The sequence below is a fragment of the Thunnus albacares genome, chromosome 19 (genome assembly GCF_914725855.1).
Source record: "Thunnus albacares chromosome 19, fThuAlb1.1, whole genome shotgun sequence".
Classification (NCBI taxonomy): domain Eukaryota; kingdom Metazoa; phylum Chordata; class Actinopteri; order Scombriformes; family Scombridae; genus Thunnus; species Thunnus albacares.
The window spans coordinates 19757912-19780527 of record NC_058124.1 but is presented as its reverse complement, the minus strand read 5'-3'; the positions used below and the strand labels follow the sequence as shown (position 1 = coordinate 19780527).

The window sequence follows — 22616 nt, the reverse complement described above, 5'->3', positions numbered from 1 at the left end:
GTTTAAGTGCTGTTGACTTTGAACATGCCCTGTTCGAGTCTTGATAGGCCGCCGTATCAGCTGAGTGACTTGAGTGGGATCGCTTCCTTCAAGTATGCTCAAAGTACACTCAACAGGCGTATCCCAAGGGCAAATTGGATAGCACTGTGGTAATAGACTAGCTTTCTTCACTTGAGCGGTATATCATTGGCTTAAGAGCTTGTCCTAGAATCAGGAGTGTCATGGTAACACTAATTTCTCCCATGTCTGGTGGCTTCGGTTACACGACATGGAGAATTCCCAAGCAACTACACATCTAAATGGGATAACATGGTTAGAATAAGCTTGTTTACACATATACTGTGGTTTTAGGAAAACCTGGAGCCAATGTTCTTCTCATTCCTTACAGGACAGGTGCACAATTCTTCAAGTCTGTCTTAAAAAAATACTCAGGTGCCCAAATATATATTGACACAGGGTTTTTTGTTTTGTTTTGTTTTGTTTTTTGCTGTAATCACTCATCCTGTTCATCCTGACAGTTAAAATAATCGATATAATAATCTTAAATGTGTGATGGGGGACAAAATCCACAGGTGTCAGCATGCACCAAAAATAAGTATATTTTTCTATCCTGAAAGTATATTGTTGGTATAATAAGTGTGTAAAGGTATATTTCCACACATATGTGCTTTTCTGAGGGTATACTTGCAGGGTATCTTTGGTGCTTCATTACATGTATTGTGTGGTGGTCACTGATTGCTGTGAGTGTAATCTAAGTGTACTTAACTACACACATGAGATGTTTATGAGACTTAGGTTGTACTTTAGTAAATGTATTAAAAGTGTAAGTAACCAGGAACACATCAATATAATTTCATTATATTTAAGCACATCTTCAATGCAACTTTTAACACACTAAGTACAACTTGAGTGGTTCGGATTTAACACAGCTTTAGTGTATTTTCTGAATATATTAAAGGTATACTGAGGTATATTAAATGCATCTTCAGAAAATATACTCAAGTATACTTTTTTGTTAGTTTTTTTGTTTGTTTGTTTTGTTTACTTTGGTGTATGGGGTTGGAGGGAAAGGATGGGGTGGGGGATATGAGGATACTTCCAAAGTACAAAGATATTGAAAAAAAAAAAAGTTAATATGAGGCTTCAACAGTCTGAGCTAGTTGAATCAAGTGGATATCGTCCAAAAGAAAAAAAAATCCCTCTTTGTGTTTCTCTGTTGAGTTGCAATGGAAGAATAGTAATAAAAAGAGGGATTTTCTTCTAAAAAGGCTGTAACTTTGGAAGATATCCAATTAATTTGACTAATTTAGATGGCTAAAGCCTAAAATTAGCTTTAGATACATTTGAATACATTTTTGCACAGAACTAGGACTGTAGATTTTGTCCCACATCACTTACAGTGAGAGTGCATTTAGAAGGAATCTTTTTATGGCCAATATTAATGAGAGGAATGATTACAGCAAGCAAAACACCTTTCAATGTTCATAAGAGGACCTGACTGCTGTTTTGAGACAGACTTGGAAAAAATGTGAACGTATCCTTTAATTGTGAAGCACTTCATGAAGTCTGCTCTGTACAAGCAATTCTGACGTTTCATTATGTTTCATATATCACTGATGATAATGGCTTACTGTCAAGTCAAGTCAAGTTTATTTATATAGCACTAAATCACAACAGAAGTTATCTCAGGGCACTTTTCACATAGAGCAGGTCTAAACTACTCTTTAATTTAAAGAGACCCCCCATGAGCAAGCACTCTGCGACAGCAGCAAGGAAAAACTCTCCTTTAACGGGAAGAAACCTCGAGCAGAACCGGGCTCTAGGTGGGCGGCCATCTGCCTTGACTGTGATTAATTGATGATAATACAGGAGCTAAAATAGTCACAGCTGTGTGTGAAGATGGCTGCTGTTCGCCATTTGAGGACTTTGGACAATCTGTGAGTTTGTGCTTCTTCTTTACCCTTCTTTTCATCGAGTCCTAAGACTGGTGAAGCAGAAAGAGGTATTGATATGCAAACAGGTGATTATGGTCACATACATGGCTAACTGTGGGAGTGAGTCATATAAGTATTCAGACAGGTATATAGGAGACTAATTAATTAGTCCAAATAACAAAAATCTGCTCCCACATACTGTGAACATTTGGTAAACACAGCATGTTTTCAGAAAATCTACGTTTTCTGTTTTTGGACTTTGTTTGCTTCTTTGAGAACTGATTAATTCTCAGCACATAGTCAAAAGGTTTCAAATATTCATGTTACTAAATTAGAAGCACAAATAATATTATGACAAGAATATAACCGGTGGCCAGGTTTGCTCAGGTAAACATAGCCACAGTGTTTATTTGTGATTCTTTTCAGAGAAGGTGAGTTTCTTAAAGAATGAGAGATTAAGAGAAAGATATATGAAGAGGAAGAGAATGTAACAGCTAAAGGGGGAGAAAGTAAGAGAGAGCAAGAATTTCATAGAGACTCAGACGGCAAAAAAAAAAAAAAAAATTCTCTGGGAACACAATGCCGGATGGCGTGCTCCAGCTAAATAAATTATCACGGGGGCTATTTTTAAGCTGAAGTGTAAATGCAGTAATCCTTGGAGCAGGAGCTGCGAAGAGCCAACACACAGAAGCCACATCAGGGAATACAGCTCTGCCTTTATCTTCCACTCCCGCCCGCCCTACTCTCTCGCTTCCCTCACTCTCTTTCTCTCTCTCTCTCTCTAACACACACACATCCTCCTCTCAACGCACCTCCACCCCGTCCCAGCACCTCTATCTTTTCTTGCTTTATCCGTTTCCCGTTCCTCTTTTCGTTCTTCCCTTTCTTTTCTACCCTGCCTTTCATATGGTAAAAGCCTTCTTTCTGTGTCGGAGTATTTTTCTTATCATGGAGCCCTCTATGGGGACTCCACTGATTTCTGTTGTAATAAACAATAACAGACCTTTGAACAAGACAGAGAGGGGCAACATGTAAGTGGCACGCAAAGAAGCAGCAGTCAGAGGATATTAGGCCACAGTGGGTCGTTCTGCAACTTGCAAACAGATCATTCTTAGTCGATGTATAATGTAAAGGACTGATTTACTTATATTCCGGTCCCTGTGGGAGAATGCTTTCAGGCACAGGCAAAGTTTCTTTAAGACGTCGCATTTCCTTGGCAGTGTTTTGCTGTTTTGCTATGAGAAAGAACACCCTCCTCTGCTGCTGTTTAATAGCACATAATGGGGTGTCGTTAATCACCGGTGCAGGCTGAGGTTTTACAAGGTTAATGACAGTGTAGCCAAGCTCTCGACTGTGTCCTATTCCTCAGGTATTTATCAGTGTCAGCAGGAACCTGAGAGCCGAGGGTAGTTCATAGTTCTTCTATTCACCGTGTCCACATGTCTTCACCTCTTCTTTTCTTTCTGGTCATCAACAATCTGTCCGCCTGCCTTTGTCATCCCCTCTCCCTTTTTCACTATTTTCTGCACTGTGTGTAATTTGTCAAACACACAAGAAAACAAAAAATAAATCAGATCTTGAAAGTATAATCGATATGGATACAATTTTTGATGTATAGTATGTAATGTTATATTGTCTGTCATCTGGAAGCTCAATTGAGAAACAATTTTTTTCAATTTTTATACCACTTACAGGTAAATTTTACAGAGCTTTCAGTCACATTTTGTGGCCTTCATCAGCAGTTGAATCTAGCTCATTTGAATTGTAGACAGTTTACTTGTCATCACAAGTGGAAGTATGGAATTTCATAAAGCTGAGCAAACTTCATCTGCTGATGAAGGCCACAAAATGTGACTGAAAGCCCTGCAAAAAATGTGCAGTATTTGTGCTAACCTCTTAGAGTTTGATGAGAAGATTGATAGCACTTTCGTGTGTGTACGGTAAATAAGAAGGTAAAGCCGGTGGCCCGTTAGCTTAGCTTAGCACAAAGACTGGAAACAGGGGAAACAGCTAGCTCAGTATGAAGGTAACAAATTCAGCCAACCAGCACCTCTTAAAGGGGACCTATTATGCTTTTCCTTGTTTTCAGCCACATATATAATGTTACAATATCGGACGTTCATATTAAAACGTGGCCAAAATGTCAAATAATGACAAAAAACTAAAGTATGTAGAAGTGATCCCTGTGAGCAAAATCACCAGCTTCAGACTGCTCTGAACGCTAGGTTTCCAGCAGTTTTTCCTACCTCCAGCCTTAGCCAACGTCGGTTCATGACGGATTTCTTTATATGGTCATCTGCTCCACACACAGCGTGCAAGTTCACTGCTCCGCTCTGCTAACATCATGGCATTTTTCCATTGTTTTGGGGGTAGTCACGCCAAGCCATGATTCGAATCGAGCTGGCACACTGTGAGTGTTTTTCCATTTCACAGCAGGGCAAAGTAAAATAAGTTGTTTACCTGTTGGAGGTGTGCTGGTCGTCTGCAGCTCTTCATCAAACATCATCATCACTGTGACTGTTTCTGCTTGTACTATTCCTCCCTGCATTATTTATAACTGATCTGCTGAACATAGAGCTCCAAATATCTCCTTATGTTGTTGTGTCAACCAGTTTTTAGTGACGCCAATGAAGTCCCACCAATACAGTGAGGAACACGTTTCATTTCTTGTAAATTCGTCACAATAAAAGTTATTTGGTCATTTTAAAAGCTTTTAATTTGAAGCAGTAAAGCAGGAAATGTTGGGTTTTCATCTGCGGTAACTTAACACAACTCTGATACATCTGCTCCTCGGCAGGCTTACAGAAAGCTGGCCAATCAGCACAGAGTTGGCTCACTGGGAGGGGTGTCCGTAAAGAGACAGGAGCTAAGACTGCCTGTCCAGAGACAGACGCTGAACTGAGGGGCTGCATGAAGGGCCAGTATAAGATAAATGAGCAGTATTTTTGAACTGTGAATCATGAATAGAGCTGGAAATGAGCATAATAGGTCCCCTTTAAGCCCACTAATTAGTTTGCTATATATCATTTGTTTAATCACTACAAAAATCAAATTGAAAAACAACTTGTTTAGTTTTTGTTTTCAATGTAATTTTATTTATTTGTTATTAATTTGGCCCATCAGTGGAGATAGTGGGAGGGTTATTGGGGGTTGAGGGGTGAAAGGAAGCGGTCTGCATTATGGTTATGACATGATGTACTACAGTCTTATTTGATAGAAGACACTTAAGTGACTTGTTATGTATCCACCTGTGGATATAATAATGTAAAAACACCATAAAGTATATAACTTGCCGGACTATTCTTTGGCTGAGTGCGGTGACTTCCTGGAGTGAGGATGCCAGGCAACCAACAGAGACTCCAAGACATAGTGGGACTGGCCATCGGGAACACCGGGAGAAATCCCAGTAGGCCGGTCGCCCTGTGGGCTGCAACAGAGATGCGTCCTCAGCCCACTTTGATTATTACTTTAATTGTCATACTTTGTCCTCTAAATTTGCATTTTCTGACTTCTACTTTACAACAAATAACTTTTGTTGTATTTAGTCAACAGAAATAACTGTAGGAGCTGGAATACAGCATGCAATGTCATGGGTATTCCTTGTGATTTACCATGATGAAATACTCCTCAGTCATGTTTTTAGTAACCACCAAAGATGCTGCTAAAGCCTGGGGCTAATCACAGCAGTAATGACATCATAGCGAAACTAGGCGATTGTGCTTTCCTGTTTAACACCATGAATTATCTAAAGCCATATCTACACAAATTTCCACACATACAAGCATTTTGTTCACCCACGTTGACGTGCACACAAATATAGATACATGCAGACACCAGCATACATGCTCTGAAATAAATGAGGGGCATGTTTTTACTGTTCCACTTTTTGCTCCTTTGCATCGCCATCTTTAAGCTCTGAAGGCCATGACAGCTCTGTGTCAGGAGAGATATCCTGCATGATAGAGCAGCGCAGTAAAGAAATGGTACTGAGCTCAGTTTGACAGTCCCCTGCTGAGCAACTAAAGGAAGCTGAAGCATGGAGGCAAGGCCTGTGTGTGTGAATATGTGTGTGCTTGTGTGTACGTGTTGGCAGGTGGCGCTGGAAAGTCACACTACCAAACAAATCCAACTTGACACAAGTTAGAATACCGAAATACAAGTGCTTTGAGAACTACCATTCCTCTGTCTCTTGCTCTGCATAAAATAGACTTATTTACTTAACCTCACAGGGTTACGCTGATGAGCAGCTCTGCTTTAAAGAGATAGATACAGAGAGGGAGAGGGGGAAACTTCCCGTCAGTTGTTTATGTTGTTGAAATCAGGGCAGGAAAAGAAGCAGGCGTGCTTGCTCAGAGTCGCAGAATAAGATGACCTATTTTGAACAAACGCTGGGAGACAAGGCTCTCTAAACCTTATCTGAGAACCGCAGAGGCTCAAAACTCTACATGTATAAATATTTATTCGCATGTATCCGTCTACATGTGCACACATGTATCAGTGACCTTCATAACTTGTCTGAACTTTCACGTAAATTAATTATCTAAGCCTGTGGTCGGTGTGATACAGATGGACTCAATCACCCCCCCCTGCTTTCAACAACTACACCTTCTACTGGAAGCCTTTGAGTCAGGCAGACAGTAGAGTTAAAATAAATCAATACATAAATCAATAACATGCAGTCTCCTGTAAGTGCAAAGAGTTTACCCATGGCCTTCCTCACTGTGGTCTGTTATTAAGGTTATCATGGTCCATACCACAGCCATGCCTACCATACTTTTATAAGAGTGTGAGTCATAAAGAAATAATTTAATATCGAACCATACAAGAATGGGTGATGATGGGCCAAACCTTTATACCAGTTAACCTCAGCAACCAAGGTGATTATTAACCAATGACTCCTGTAGAGTCTGTCTTGTAGGTCATTGGTGTCACAAGTTTTGGTTTGTGTTCATATTGTAATCGTTTAATTATTGCTTTTATTACTGTTTATAATGTTAAAGCTTATGCAAAATTATTTTGACCTTGACATCATTAGTTCTGCAAACACCTCCCCACATCCTCAAGACGTACACATTCAATTGTCTCTGAGCTAACAGGTAGATTTTTAATCTTAAATCCAAACTTAAGTCAACTTTCTCTGAGTTGACTTATTGCTTAAGTGTGAAAATGACAGTTGTGCAGTAGCACTAAGGTTAAATGGTAAAAAATCCAATATTACAGATAGCTAAGTCGTCAATTCTGTGGAGGAAGATGGTAAAATACATGTAATGTAACATATGAGGAGGCTAACAGTCTACATCCATGCTAGCAGCTCAGTGAGGCTGTAATTAGGCACAAAGGTGCTTTGAACTAAATGCTAGCGTCAGCATGCTCACAGTGACAATACTAACCTGCTGATGTTTAACAGGTAGGTATTACCATAGTTATCATCTTAGCTTAGCATGCTAACATTTGCTAATTAGCACTAAATACAAAGTAGTGGTGCCGGTATTTGGTCATGAACCAAAGTATTGGACAAATAAAAATGTTGAACCGGTGGCGTTAGAAGAAAAGTTAAGTGATGACTAAAGTGGGGAAATGAATATCAGTACCAAGTTTCCAATCCATCCAACACAACTACTGAACCACAAATTTCAACCTCTTGGAGGCACCTTGAGGCATCAGTACCTTGTCTGAAAACCACAAATGTCTCTTCATGGTAATCCATCCAATCCATCCAATTGTTGTTGAAAATTTTCAGTCAGGACCAAAGTGGTGGTCCAACTGACAGGCCGAGTTTGTGATCCCTAGAGCCATGCCACTAGTATGGCTAAAATCTCAAATGCAACTCAAAAATAAACAAACAAAAAAAGCATTCCCTCTTTTCACAGTAAGTAATGGGTGGTGGACAGTTGGAAATGTGTGAATCTAAAAGCCCACCAATAGATTAAAAAAAAACAAAACTGGCAGTTCACTGTCACTCCACATTGTGTATGGTTACCACAGAGAATCACAGATGACTTTGATATCTATGTTCTCATCTTTTATAGATTAAGTTGACAAACATACAGATCCATTGTCTCCATTATTTGTCTATATGTTTCTGCTCACCTGCTCACTACCCACCGTCCCCATCCTTGATCCTGGCGCTTTGCCCTTGAGAAGGAAAAATCAATCTTTGTTTGAGCTGCGTACAACTTAGGTCAACACTGAGGCCATAAACTTTGATAAGGGGTCACGTGATCAGCCAAAAAGGTTAGAAGCCTTTGCTCTAAAGACAGTGTTGGCTGGCTGAGTTTCATTTTGTTTTGATCATGTATTTTCATCTCTCAAATTCTGCTGTGTGTAAAATTTGTTACTGACATCTAAATCTTAGAGACTCCATTCTTAAAAGGCTCTCCCTTTACATGGTGGTGTTAATTGAAAGACTCACTACCTCACAGACAAGAGTGATTATTTTCCAGCCACATACTAATTTGATAACGGATCAAGGTCAGGGTATCTTGACAGAGTATCTATCCTTATTTTTAGCCATGCTAGCAGCACAGCTCAAGGGACGGCAATGTCAGTATGTCGGTCAGTCCACCTCTTTGGTTCAGACTGAAATATCTGAACAGCTACTGGATGGATTGCCATTACATTTTGTACATCCCATTAAATACGATATTCAGGGTACCCAGAGGATGAATCCCACTGACTTTGTTGATCCTCTGACTTTACCTCTAGCACCACCAGCAGGTTGACATTTTTGTTTTTTGGTGAAATATCTTGGCAACTATTGGATGACTTGCCAGATGGTGAACACGGTACCATGATATCTTATACCTGCTTAACATCAGCATGTTAGCTTTGTCATTGTGAGCCTGTTAGCATGCTGACATAGCAAAGCGCCATTGTGCCTAATTACAGCCTCACAGAGCCACTAGCATGGCAGTAGACTCATCTGTCTTATCTTCCACTGTTCCCAAATGCCAGCATTGTGATTGTGACATAGTGACATTCAGTGGTGTCCCACTAGTGTTCCTTTAATGCAATATGTGAAGATATTCAACCCAAGCAATATTTGTTTTCGTTAACAAATCCCATGAAAAGACCAACACCAATGATGTGATAGTTTGTGTCACAGTATTCTCTATACTTAATCACCTGGTCTGTGGTACTCTGTCCCAAGCCACTTGTTTTTATTGAGGACATGAATCCTTAAAGGTCCAATAAATGACATTGAGCCTCACTTGATGTCAGCAAACAACTGTTTGCTATGGAAAGATAAAGTGGAGTAATGGCGACCTGAGCAGCGAATGAAGTCACACTCCCTCTGTGCGTGTTGTTATCCAAGCTTCTCTGTTCTTTGTTTTGGTAGCCTCACCAGCCGCACGTGCATGTTAGTGCGTGTGCACGTACATGTTGGTGCATGTGAGTTTAATCTGAGTTTCTTGAGTTGTCTGCTTTCTTTTTTGTTTTTCGAACTATATTGAGCAAACAACACACACGTTTGTTTTGGTCTGAGATGTTGGTGTTATAATGCAACATCTAGTGGCTGAATGTCATGTATTGCAACTTTAAAAATATTGAAAATAGTTTCATTTTTAAACATACATAATTTCCTAAAACAGCAGTAGATTTTAGCAAATGTGATTTACAGAGCATTTGTTGAAATATTGGTTTATTTGTTGAATTCTTTTCAGCCGTGGATTAATACACATTTGGTAAAATAGTGAGTGTTTACAGCAGCAGGATGATTTATGTGGAATTAACTCAAAATAAAGTACAGCGCCCATTTTCATTGTAATTAAGGAACATGTCACCTTCATCACTGTGGCTCACTGATTATGATTATTTTAACAGATCACAACAATAAAACTGATCTTGCAACACTTTATGTCAAAGAATGCTGGCGCAAGTTGCCACAATAAAATCAGTAAAATGGCTCACTGATGTGTTTTCAGTCATTTCTGGACAAAGATGGAGGTCTATTGCCCAAAGGGAATAAGCCATATCAGGCTTTGGCTCTCCCTGGATCCAGCCTATAGAACAGATTCTTCAAAGCTGGATGGTCAGAATCAATGCAACTACTGTACATCTTCGTCCACATTTGCACTATGAGACCTAGCGCACACCAGAGAGACAGCAGATGCCGCTTGCACACTAAGGTGTGCTCTGATTAATGAAGCAAGACAGGTCTGATTAGAAATGCACAGGTGAAAGTCAAGGAAAGAAGGAGAGAGAGTAAAACATGGCAGGATGAGAGAGAAATTTTGATGATCCAGACATTTGACTACCTGTCTCTGAAAAGCTGCTCATCTGTGACTACTGGCAAATCACATTCATCATTCGTATCGGTGGCACAGCAGAGTGCGCTATCGCAGGCTAAGGGAGCACAGTTTGTGTGTGTGTGTGTGTGTGTGTGTGTGTGATGTGCATGCAAGCATTCATGTGTGAGTATGAGTGTGAGACCGAAACTGTGGGTGAATTACACAGCAGAACAGTACATTAATAATAGATCAACTCTCCCTTTGTTTGGGACGTAAACGTGATGAGTGGGCCCTGTAATTGGTTAGTTTAATAACTGGAGACAAACCGAGTGTTCTGTGCTTCTCATTCACACACACACACACACGCATGCAATTACACACCACAGAAACATACCGAAATTGTAATTCTCTCTCAAACGCTGCAGCACACACACACACACACACACACACACACACACACACACAGTCCACACTCATGTCAGGGAGGCATTCACACGCTGGTCTGTTTAATTTAGGTTTGGCAGATTATAGTAATTATGTTAAAGAAAAGATTTTCCAGAGTAATTTGCCCTTTTCTGTCCTTGAAGACTGAAAGAGCGCTGAAGTAGGATCGTACTCGTTTTATTTACGCTGGTATTTAACTGTTCAATCAGATTGGAAAATATACCCATATAAAGGTTGTGAAAGCATCCAGGATATTATTGTTTTGCATGGTTTTATGGCAACAGGAATCTCTTTTATCATCTGAAAATGTTTTCTCACATTGACATAACCACAGCCATAGCAGCAAACTATCCTTTATATTAAAATGCAGAGCATGTATTGTCTGTGTGTGTGTTTGTGTGTTTGAGTGTGTGTGTTGTAGAAAGAGACGCAGCGAGAGAAAGGGTTTGTGTCTCTGTGTGTGTGTGTGTGTGTGTGCATGGTGGCAACCAAGAGAGATGTAGTGATGCCAACATAAATTGGAAGTACAGAGTATGTCATTGAACTGCACCTCTGGGCCTGCTCTCCATTCACCACTACCCCAGAATAATGTGTGTATGTGTGTGTGGGTGTGTGTGTGTGTCTGTGTGTGTGTGTGATTGTGTCTGTGCGACAGAGAGAGTCAATGTAAACTATCCATGAAATTAAGATTCAGAACTGAGTATTCCGTGTTTGTATGACGGTATAAATGTAGCCGTTTGTGTCTGCGTGTGACAGTGCAAACTATCCTTGAAATTAAGATGTAGACAATGAGACATTCCCGTGTGTCTGTGTGTGCATGCACGCACGTGTGTGTGTGTGTGTGTGTAAGACAACAGATAGCTCCAAAGACCGAGAAGGGAGGGGGATTGGAAGAATCTTTTTTGAACATGCTGACAGCTTGTCAAGGCCCTCCTACGACTGTAATGAATTTCAGCCTTTTGTGGTGTGTGGTCCCACACCACTGATAAGCCTTGGCACTAATACAGTTAACAAGGAGTGAGAGAGTGTGTGTGTGTGTGTGTGTGTGTGTGTGTGGGCTGACATGGTGTTTACATGCTTTTGAACAGATGCATAGCAGTGTTTGTCAATAACGGTGATGAATATAATGTGGTTGAAATAGCTGTAACTGTGTGTGTGTGTGTGTGTGTGTGTGTGTGTGTGTGTGTGTAAAATAATAGCCAAGCTGAACCAGAGTAGTAGAGTACTTTTTATTACATTTATTTGCCGTCTGTACTGGCTTATAAAAGCTTATAAAATACAGTGCATTGTTAAAGATTAATACAGTGGTTCCCGATCTTTGTAGCTTGTGACTCCTTACAAAAAAGCAAGTGTCTAATTGGGGCTACTTGTCACATTGCAGACATCTATGTTAGCAGTTCCACCAAAGACTTAAACCTGGTTTAATTTAAAGCCCTAAAGAGGGAAAAATCTCCAATGTTCCACAAAAAAAACAGATTAGAGAATTGTCCAAAACATTTTTCTTCTAAATATTTATATTTTCCACCTCATTAATCATCTCAGCACCCCACAAATATATCTTATGATTAATGAGTGAAATACTGTTTAACTTGTTTTATTCAATTGGATATCTAATTTATGGACTTTGCCTCCTTTGCGCACCTGTTTTTTTTAATGTTTTTATTGTCTCCTCCACTTTACTGATCACAAGTCATTGTGTAGTGTTATTTTAGAAATAGTATATACTCTATGTACCAGGGGTAAAATAGTGCATTTTGTATGTGTCTGTACATAAAAATTATATGCCTATATAATGTGTGCATTATGTGACCTGAGACAAATTTCCCCTCAGGGAAAATAAAGTATATCTTATCTTACCTGCACATTCATGCAACAGTATTAATGATCTAATGATAATAAGTATATAATAATATATCGGTCATAGGGGCCAATTTTCTGCAGAACGAGTAGTTTTACTTTTGATATTTAAGCGCATTTAGCTGAGTTTTACTCAAGTATGATTTTGAATGTAGGACTTTTACTCATAACTGAGTACCTTTACATTGTATTGTATTGATGCTTTTAAGTCAAGGAACAAAGTGTATTTACTTACTACATTACTCTTACTTTAGCCCCAAGTTTGAAAAAGTTAATATGAATTCCCTCCTCTGTGTTGCCTCTCTCTCTTTCAGCTCCCACAATTGAATAGAATAGTATATAAAATCACAAATCTGTTTCCTTTCTCTGAGCCCTGAATTCACACACACACACACACACACACACACACACACACATACACACACACACACACAAGCTGTTGTCAGAGTCGGGGTTGGCATGTATCTTTGTGCCTTGTCATCACATGCTCTGACTGAGCTCTAAATGTCACTTGTCTCTCTCCGCTTCATCTGCATGACTCATCCTCCTTGTCTTCACTCTGCATTTGAAATGCTTCTGTGTGTGTGTGTGTGTGTGTGTGTGTGTGTGTGTGTGTGTGTGTGTGACACTGACATGTGCTGGTGTGTTTGCATTTGATGGACACGTTACTGCTCTCCACCTCCCTTTGTACGGCGCCTGCAAGCACAATGATGCCCACTGCATTGATTTTCTCATGCCATTTTATAATTGTCTCCTCTCTTTTTATTCTCCCCCCCTCCTCCTTCTTTCTCTCTTTTATCCTGTCTCTCTTATCTCCCCCCCTCTCTCTTCTATTTTTCTAATTCCATCCCCTGATCCATTTTTATGCCTCACTGTGCCCATGCTTGTTATCTCGGCCCTTTCTCTTTTTTTTCCTGTTTGATCTCAACTTCTTAATTTCCTCTCTCATCTACGTCACTCCGCTCGGTTTCGTTTTGCACCCCCTCCCCGCTCTTTCTGTGATGGTCGTCATCGTTTCTCTTTCTGCTCCTCTGTTTTCATCTTGTTTTTCTCTTTCTTGCCATTTCTGATTTTTCGTTGGAAAGAGAAAGAGGTTGCTTTTCCCTCTTACCATTCACACCCTCCCCCCACCCTCTTTCTGTTATTTTCTCTCATGAATGTTTTCCAATCTTTTCTGTCTTCTGTTCTTTTTTTTTTTCCGCAGCCTCTCTGGAGTGCACTCCATCTTCACCATAGCCTGATGGAGCAGGACAACCCAGTCACAAACAGACGCCCACCGCCTTGCCAACATACATCCAGACCTCCTGTATGTGATCCCCGGACCTCCTCCTGGACCAATCACAGCTCTTCGTGTCACACCTTTGGTCTCCGTCCTCGACTCCTCCTAAGACCGATACAGAAAAAAACCCATGCCGTGTTCCCAGCCACTCCTGAAAAGCTCCCACAAGTTCTGACTTGTCGTTTCCTCCTCCAAACAAATTCTTCACAAGTTCCTGGAAACTGACCAACAGTTTCCATTACATGCATCCCATCTCCAGTCATTTCTGACCTTTGCAGTAAAACTTCCACCAGACCTTTCATGCTATAACTCCTACTTTCCTCCCAGACATCCCTTCAACTCTCCGTCAAGGTCGTCGCCAACAGCCAAGCCCTCCCAACGCTCACCTACCCAGAATTCAACAGTGGCTGCAAGCAAGAAGAGCTTGGCTGGGTTTCCTCAAAGCATTTAAACACCAGGATAACTTCTGTACCATTGCCTTTTGATTGGACGATAGTTTTATATATGTGCTGGTTGGCTTTTAGGGAACTTATCCCAGAACGACACCCCTACTCCTACAGCAAAGACCGACACCCATAATCCATTTCCTCAGACTGTCACTCAAACTCAAAGAAAGTCATTTGGTCTGTTTGTGGCATGTTAGCTCCTCCATCATAGCACTTTAAGGTGTATTTTCTCCCGTGGGTACTCTTGTGGTGCACTGCTGAGGCGGGTTCCGCCCTGCAAAGGACTTTCTGTAGTGGCAACGTAAAGACAGTTCACAAGACCACTACTGTACACGTTTCCTTCCCTAATTCTTCCTGCTTATCTCCTCACAAATTATATTCCAACAACTGCAAAAGGGTGACACAATTTACACAACCATGCCTGTGTTTTTGTGCTCTTTCTCTCTCTCATTCTGTGCATAGATCCTGTAAACAGTGTTTTCAGCAACGCCTGGTGAAGTATCTGTACCTGTCTATCTTCCTCTCCTCACTTTTTGCCCTCTCAATATCGTGGATTGCTCTCATAGGATAACCTGAGAGAACTTCATTGTGAAAACAACCAACAGTTAGTAGGGGAATAAACATTGAACCTGGCAACACATTAGGTACGGTTAAGTTGGCTCCCCGAGATGAACAACATCATTGTGAAAAGCAATCTGAAGGAGATGGAGCAGAACCTGGAAAAAAAAAGGGATGAACAGTTGGAAGGGAAATTCCCTCGGTATCCCTAAAAGCACTGTGCTAGTAGGTAAACTGATTTGGTAACCCAAAAGGGGGTGGCTGAAAGAAAAAAGGAGCAAGCAAAGCAAAAGGGCTTGTGAACCAATAGATGCTCTGGCTTGAAATTCTTTACCGGATAATAAGGAGCGAAAAAGAAGAAAAGACATCACCGATAACAGAAGAAGAGCCTTTTTCATCTCCTCCCCTCTGTATTGCTGACTCTTTATTGCTTTGTCTGCTGTTCATCTCAGTGCTTGGAACTATTTTTAGATGAGAAATACTGAAAATAGTGTAGAAATGAGATGTGCTGTGCGCAAAAGCTCATCATGGAAATGTTGTCTGTCAGTCTATTAGGAAGATACAGTGTATCCTATTTATCTCTGATGGGAAACTCAAATCTCTGCTGTCAATGTGAATAATGGCCACTCACTGTTGATATTATAGGTATTTTAACTGCACTTAAAAAAGCACATGTGTCTGTCGCGAAACAAAACAGTTGTTACATGGACCAGTTTCATCTACGCCTCTATGTGTGTGTGAGTGTAAATACATTATAAAATCTTGTAGCCAGTATAATGACCTCTAAATATCAGCCACTGATTTCAGTGTAGCAGGAGTGATATTTATCAAAAGCTCATATCCATACCGGTGTAGCATGAGCTGTTGTCACGGTAACAACATCTTTCCTCTCCTGGATAGGAGCTGTCAATCAGAGGAGCATAAAATAGCTGCTGCGAGTTTGAGAGGGAGGGAAAAAAAGGGGGGGTCAGCGTCGGCCCCTGAGAGCCATTGCGTTTTAATGGGATTCCATTTGTACACGGGTCCCTCTGTGTCCAGCCATTCATTGTTTGGATAGCAGCCGTAGCCTAATGCGGCAAAGACCTGCAAGCAGATTGAATAGTATTGATCAGTTCTTCAGGACATACAGTCGGTCCTCCAGGATTACAAAAGCCTTGTGTGTGTGTGTGTGTGTGTGTGTGTGTGTGTGTGTGTGTGCGCGTGTGTGTGGAGGGTGGGGGGAGGGTTCGCTGCCATGCTGACAGTCACATAGGAATGGAGTTGTTCGGGCTAAAACACAAGTGGCTATTTCACGGTCGGCTGGAGGTGCCGTGTCCATGTCAGCCAAGACAGGAGGAAGAGGAGGGCTGAAGCTCCTGTTAAAGTTTGGAATTCTTCACTCTTCGATTTCGGATTGGAAAATTGTGAACTGGAAGAAATGGTTTGCAGTGGTAAAAGGTTTCTTTAGTGTCAGGCCTGGTTTCATTTATGACCCTCGGCAGGAGTTATTGACTCTACGTTATAACCATTCTCATCAATATAATGAATTGATATTGATGATATTGTTCAAAACATTCAATATAACCTCTTAATGGCATGAAAGGAGTAGTTGCGCATTTTGGGAAATACGCTTTTTCTCTTCCTTTGCGAGAGGTAGATGAGAAGATTGATACCACTTTGTGTTTTTCATCTTCTGATCCAACTCTCTGCAAGCAAATAAGCGTACTTCCCCAAATCTCAAACTATGCCTTTAAGTTAAATTCTAACTTTTGCTCGGATATGGTCAGAGGCATAAAAATTTGCACATTAGAGCCTGACAAAACCAATGTCCATGAATTCCCAAAATCTGGTGGGGGAAAAAAGAGCAAGAGGCTGAGTGCTTGTGATCTTACAGTATATGATCCACTTGCATTGAATTTCATCATATTTTAGATGGTGGCCCTGTAAAGAAAGTACGCTGTCTGTATTTTAACTCAATTGCAATTCTGCACTTCAATGTGACTGTAATGGATTACTGAAAGCCTTTGTAATGAAATATATTCCTTTTGCTCTCAAAGCATCTTTGAAATTATTTTTTACAAATTTAATGCAGGGAGTCTTAACTTTCGGTCAAGACCCGAATTTGCTTGCAGGCTCCACAGTACATAACAAATGTAGCAGTGTGTTTTAGTGATCCATATCCTGAGCTGCAGCACTGTAATAACTCCGGGTGTAGGCAATAAAATATTCTTTATTGTTACTCTCTAGAGAGAGTGTGTTCCCTACTAGCAGGGATGGAAGCAAGAGAATAGATTTTCCTCCAGTGGCATGAGGGAAATTTTCCACAGTGTATTTGGCTCTGATATCCAGGTATAACCAGCTCTCGATCTGGCAACTGTGCCAAGATGTCCGAGGACATGCCCGAACTGGCTCAGCCCGTAGTCTCCCAGTACCTGTGAGAGGTTTTGGCACGCATGCATAGATGCTGATACACAGTGCACTGTTACACAAGAGAAAGCCAGACTAAACCTCACACAACGTTATTGCACAATAACTTCACACATGCTGGCACACACGAAAAAACTGCACACAAATGCAGATTTTGTGTGTAAAATACACAAGCACACACACACACACAGTGACACTATGTACACACACATTTCTTGACAAATTAGCAGTTAACACAGTCACAGCCGCTCACACATATTATATTAGTTATGCATAAACATGTAGAGGCAAACATGTAAGCAACACCTCAAACAAAATCTAAGAAGAGGACAAACAAATCTGAGTTTTGTTTTTTGTTTTTTTTCTTTCTGCCATGTTGACAGCATGTTTCGATTCTGTTCTGAGTGTTTTTGTAACCAACAGGCATGCAGACCAAGTCTCTACTCCCAGTCTATCTACATATAAGGTGCCTAATGATGGATATTAATGATGATATTGATATCATGATGCGTATATATAATAAACAGATTAGTCTTCATGTACAATGAGTGCTCTGTTTATTCTCTATTATTCAGTGTGTGATTGGCCAACTATGTTACACCTCATTCTAAATTTGCCTGAGGGCTTTGGGTTTGTGTGTCTGTAAATCAGTTTGCGTTCTTATGAATGTTTCCAGCAGATATAGACTCAGGTTGCAAAACATCACCTGACAGATGTGACGGATGTTTTTTCGCTGGAGAGATGCATAGTGGATCCAGTCATTAACAAAGTTTTATTCTCCGCTTTCTCACAAACGGTTGAGGTAGCAAAAGCAGCTGAATGTGCACACACATCAATACTTCAGTCTTCTGCCCTAGCAGATCATTTCTCTGGCTGGGTTCCCATTTCCTGCCACCGTAAGCCTCTAATAATTCCACATTATGCTATACTACATTGCATATACTACAAGGTAATAAGCACAATCATTTGATCAGGGTTTACAATGTAAGACAGCTGACTGCTGAAGGGCTGGCAGAAAGTCGGCGCAGACGGCCGACTGTTGAGGGTCTGGCAGGACGACGGCAGGTGCAGCTGACGGCTGGGATTCTTGCAGGGCGACGGCAGGTGCAGCCAGCGGAGCCAGGGAAACAGGAGGTTGCTGCAGCTCAGCAGGGACAAGAGAGTGCTGCAGTTCAGCAAGGACAGGAGGGATAGGAGGGATCTCAGTAGTAACACGGAGCAGCAGAAAGTCTGTGGTGCTGTGCGCTGGAGACTCTGTGGCATTGGACTGCGGAGAGAGCCAGTGGTGTCAGGAGCCAAGGGGACCACGCCTGCTTTTGGAGACTCCTCGGTACCCTGTGAAAACGGCAAGGCAAGTCCCTTATAGGGGTAACCACTGGACATCATGGTGGCTCCTCAGCCACTCCACCTTAGTTTCATAGGGTTCAGGAAATGCAGGATCAGGACAAGCAGGAAGCACGCTAGCTGGGTCCGGACAAACAGGTCGCGGGCTAGTCAGCTCAGGACAGGCTCACATATCCGAGCCTAATCGACTGGAGTGCAGGCTGGTTGTTAGTAGTCCAGGGTGCAGGCTGAGATGCAAGCTGGAGGCTATCATACTGGTGGCTAGCAAGTAGGTGACTGACAATCTTGGTGGCGGCATGGCTACCGGGGACGACAACATAGAATGGAGCCTCACGCTCCACCGACTCCCAGCGAACTGCTGTCAGACTCATAGCCAGAGCAGGGTCCTCCTCATTGATGGACTGAAAAAACTTGACCATGTAAGTGAGTACCATCAAAGTGGAGCAGGTGCACCCAAACGCAGAAGACTGCAGCCAAGAGGAACTTGAAGAATAAATCTTTATTGAGGTCTGAGTGCAGGCAGAGCAAAACTGAACTGAACAGAACAAAGGATACAACAAGGACTAAACTGGAAACCAGGGCTTAAATACTAAACTGATGAGGGGATGGGGGAACAGGTGACTAGGCAGAGCACAGGCAAGGAGCTGATTCGTTGGGGAAAACACTGGGAACAGGGAAGGACTTAGAGAGCTGATACAGACAAGGTGTGGAGGGGAAAACAGTACAGGAACACAGGAGGAAAATCAGAAAACCAAAAACCCAAAACACAATAAGTATGCTCAAGAAAGCCTTCAATGCCAGCAGGCCAAATGCAAACACAAAATCACTGTGCTGCAGAGCTAAGATCATCTGAGCGACATACTAACTCCTAAAGTCCAAAAATTAGATCTGTTTCATTACCCAAAAAATGAGAGGGGAAAAAGCAAAAGCTGAAACATCACCGCTTAGAGTGAATTGCTTGAAAAGCACTAAACCTGGCAACACATTCTCAAAATAATCTGGTCATAAAACAAACATTCTCAACCTTAACCAGGTGAAGGCAGAAGTATTCAGATTTCACTTCAGTTCTGTATGTTCTTCCAATTTAGCACATGTATTACAAACAAGACAGTAAAATGTTGCGACAAACGTTTGATACAACAAGCAACAGTATCTCATCTGTCTTTCTCCCACTCAATCCAGTCTAAACAGACAAGAGAGAGAAAACTCTGAGGGCAACTGGTGGACTGGTGGAGAATGGCAACTAAGGGATAGAGCCAGAGTGTGCAAATTAATTGAAATTTATACCTAAGAATGCTCCACATGCAGGAATACTTTTTTAAGATGGCCCATACTGCAGTGGAGGAGAAGGAGGTGGATAACAGGTGTGAGGGATGAAGAGAAAGAAAGATATGACAGAAAATCGCTAGCACTCAGTCCCCTGCCTGCCTCTCCTGAGACCTGCAACACACACCCTCAGCACTCTGAGCTTTCACTGCCTGCCTGGTTGAAATCTGCACAGTTTTTTTGTCCTGTGTGTGCGTGTGTGTGTGTGTGTGTGTGTGTGTGTGTATGTGTGTGTGTGAAATTTCACTCCACTGTTTTCTCACTTTGCACTGTCCTTTTTTTCTCTTTCAGTTTTACTGCTCTAATTCTATTCATCTCTCATTCTTTGTGTCCTAGCATCTGAGAATCAGTCTCGTACATGCGCTCTATCATCTATTCATTTTTCTAACTCTGGTGTTATTTTACTGCTTCACAGTTTTCAGATATGTCTACTTCTATATCCTTGTTTTCTTTGTCGCTGTGGAAACTCCTACATCACAGTTTAACTTTGTTTTATTTCTCTCTCCTGCTTCTTCTTCTTCTTTTTCTTCTTCTTCTTATTGGCATTCTGTTCTCTCTCTCTATTTATGTAGCCTCCCTCTTTTGTGTCTCTGCATCATCCTCAGCCTGGCTGTTGCGCATAATGCTCCGCATTCCCATCTTCCTCCGTCACACATTCATGTCAAGCACAAGCAGGCGGCTGTATGAATTAAACATCTTAGACAGTGCACACACTGAGCCCCTTTGGAGTGTCAGGATGAGCACTGGTACTCAGATAGGGGGCTCTGGCCACACACCGTGAGTGTTTGTCAGTGTGTGTGTGTGTGTGCATGTGTTGCTCGGTACTTGACACTGTATCACATTGAGCAGCAAGGGTTGTCACATCTGTTTTCCTTCATGTTTTATTGTCAGAAGGGAGAGGGAGCAAGACGGCGTCTTTCTTGCTAAGCTTTACCACTTTGACAAAGAAAAGTTTCTTCACTTTTCTCACACTCTTTCTTATGCTTTCCTGGTCTCTGCCTGTATCTTATCTCTCCTCTTCTCTTATCATCTTTGATTTCTCAGTATGTGTTGTTTTCAACTAGTGGTTTGTGTCAAAATTGTTTTTTTTTGCTTTACCCCCCGCCTCCCCTTCCCCATGTTTTATTCTTTCGCTTTCATTACTTTATTCAACTTTTGGTTTCTGTTTTTTCTCTTTGCTTTTTGTCCTTCTTTTGTCTTTCATCTATATCCCCCGCTCTCCTCTGCTATATCTCCTCTCTCTTTGCATCTCTCCCCCTTTATCCCTGTTCTCACTGATTCTGTCAATATGACTGATATGAAAACCTTTTCAAAGCAATTGATGCTTATTTTGTCCAGGATTGACACAGATCTCAGTGGGCTGTGCGTGTCAGCGTCTGTGTGTGTGTGTCATTATCTCTCTACATGTGTCCGTATCTGCAAGTGTGCCCGTGTGCTTCTTTATGTACACACCGTATCTTCACAAAACTGTGCACACGTGTAAGTGGGCATCAGGAGAGTCTCTCCACCAGCAGAGAAGGTTAAGCCTTCTTATCAACCTTCGCTGTGTGTTGATTCAGTATAGATCAAGCCGACATCCACCCGGTCGTGAACTCCCAGTCCCCGCTGTCTGCTATGCACTCATCTCCAACAAACACTTTTCATGGGGTTTTATCTTGCCAGCTTTGCCACGACCAGTGTCTGCACTGCAGAGGATAATGCACACTTCCGATGCACTGATTTACTGTGGCAACCTTTCAAAGTTTAAGGGGTCTTTTTCAGGTCAAACTAGAAGGCTGCAAAATCTAGCCAATTGGACAATGACAGTATAAAGAGGGGAATAATAGGTAAGAGAAAATGAGAAGGTTCCATCCAAGAAACCTTTTCATTCAGTTCAGCTTTCTCTTAAAGTAATGCTTGTCAAGTCAATATTTTCATATAAAAAAAAGAGTCAAATGACTATGTGTAATGTAAAAGATTAATCACTCATAGCATCAAACCTACAGATAATTAACACTTGGCTCAACCATTTCCCTGAGCTCAGTGGAGCATTTTAGCACCTTTCCATTCATTGTTTTAGTTTTAAGGCCTGCAACTTTACTGTTTTGGTTCAGACTTACTGCTCTCATTAACCTCGCTAGTGAAAAAGTTAATGATAAATCCACCGTACACCACCTGCCCTACACCAAATGGCAAACAAAGTTAGCAACTAGCCAGTGAATATAATAGAGAATTTAGCTGCTAAAGAGCCAGCTATATCTCACAAGTTGGCAGAGACCAGTACACAGGTAAAAGGGGAGTTGGACTTATATATGTCAAGTGACCATAAATACGACCCAAATGAATGCTAACTATGTTTACTGGATTTGTAAATAGGCAACTGCTTACTAACACATGCCATATAAACTTTCTTTATTAGGCGATATAATATCAATATTGCGTTTACAGCTTCTTGCGCTGCCACATTGCATACACACATTTACACTTATAAATTCACAGTAAATCTTATATCAAACCTCCTTTTTCGTACTATTTATGGATGGTGTTTTTCAGTAATAGCCATTCAGTGTTTTTGGTTTTCTGTAATTGCCTCTTCACTTGAACTTAAGATCATTTGTTGTATAATAGTATTTTATAATAGCACAGAGCAGCTGGATTTCATCACAAAGGCACACAGGAAACAGCTTAAAAGAATGTAATATAGAGTGTTATTCTCATCAGCGCACTCAAAGTGTCACATCTTTTCTGCGGTGCACAGCCAAGAGAAGCATTAACATGTTTTTTATTCACTTTACTAGATATTATTCATACC

At 41.2% G+C, this 22616-nt stretch overlaps 1 protein-coding gene across 2 annotated transcripts in view; it reads left to right on the top strand.

Moving 5' to 3' along the window:
* The window catches only part of samd12 (sterile alpha motif domain containing 12), a 109788-nt gene extending 94385 nt beyond the window's left edge, over window positions 1-15403 (top strand). For both annotated transcript variants that reach the window (XM_044336528.1, XM_044336526.1), the window contains exon 5: window positions 13671-15403. In XM_044336528.1, the coding sequence (XP_044192463.1) occupies window positions 13671-13702 (32 nt within the window). In that variant the 3' untranslated portion in view covers window positions 13703-15403. The remainder of the gene's footprint in view (window positions 1-13670) is intronic.
* Window positions 15404-22616: the final 7213 nt, after the last annotated feature.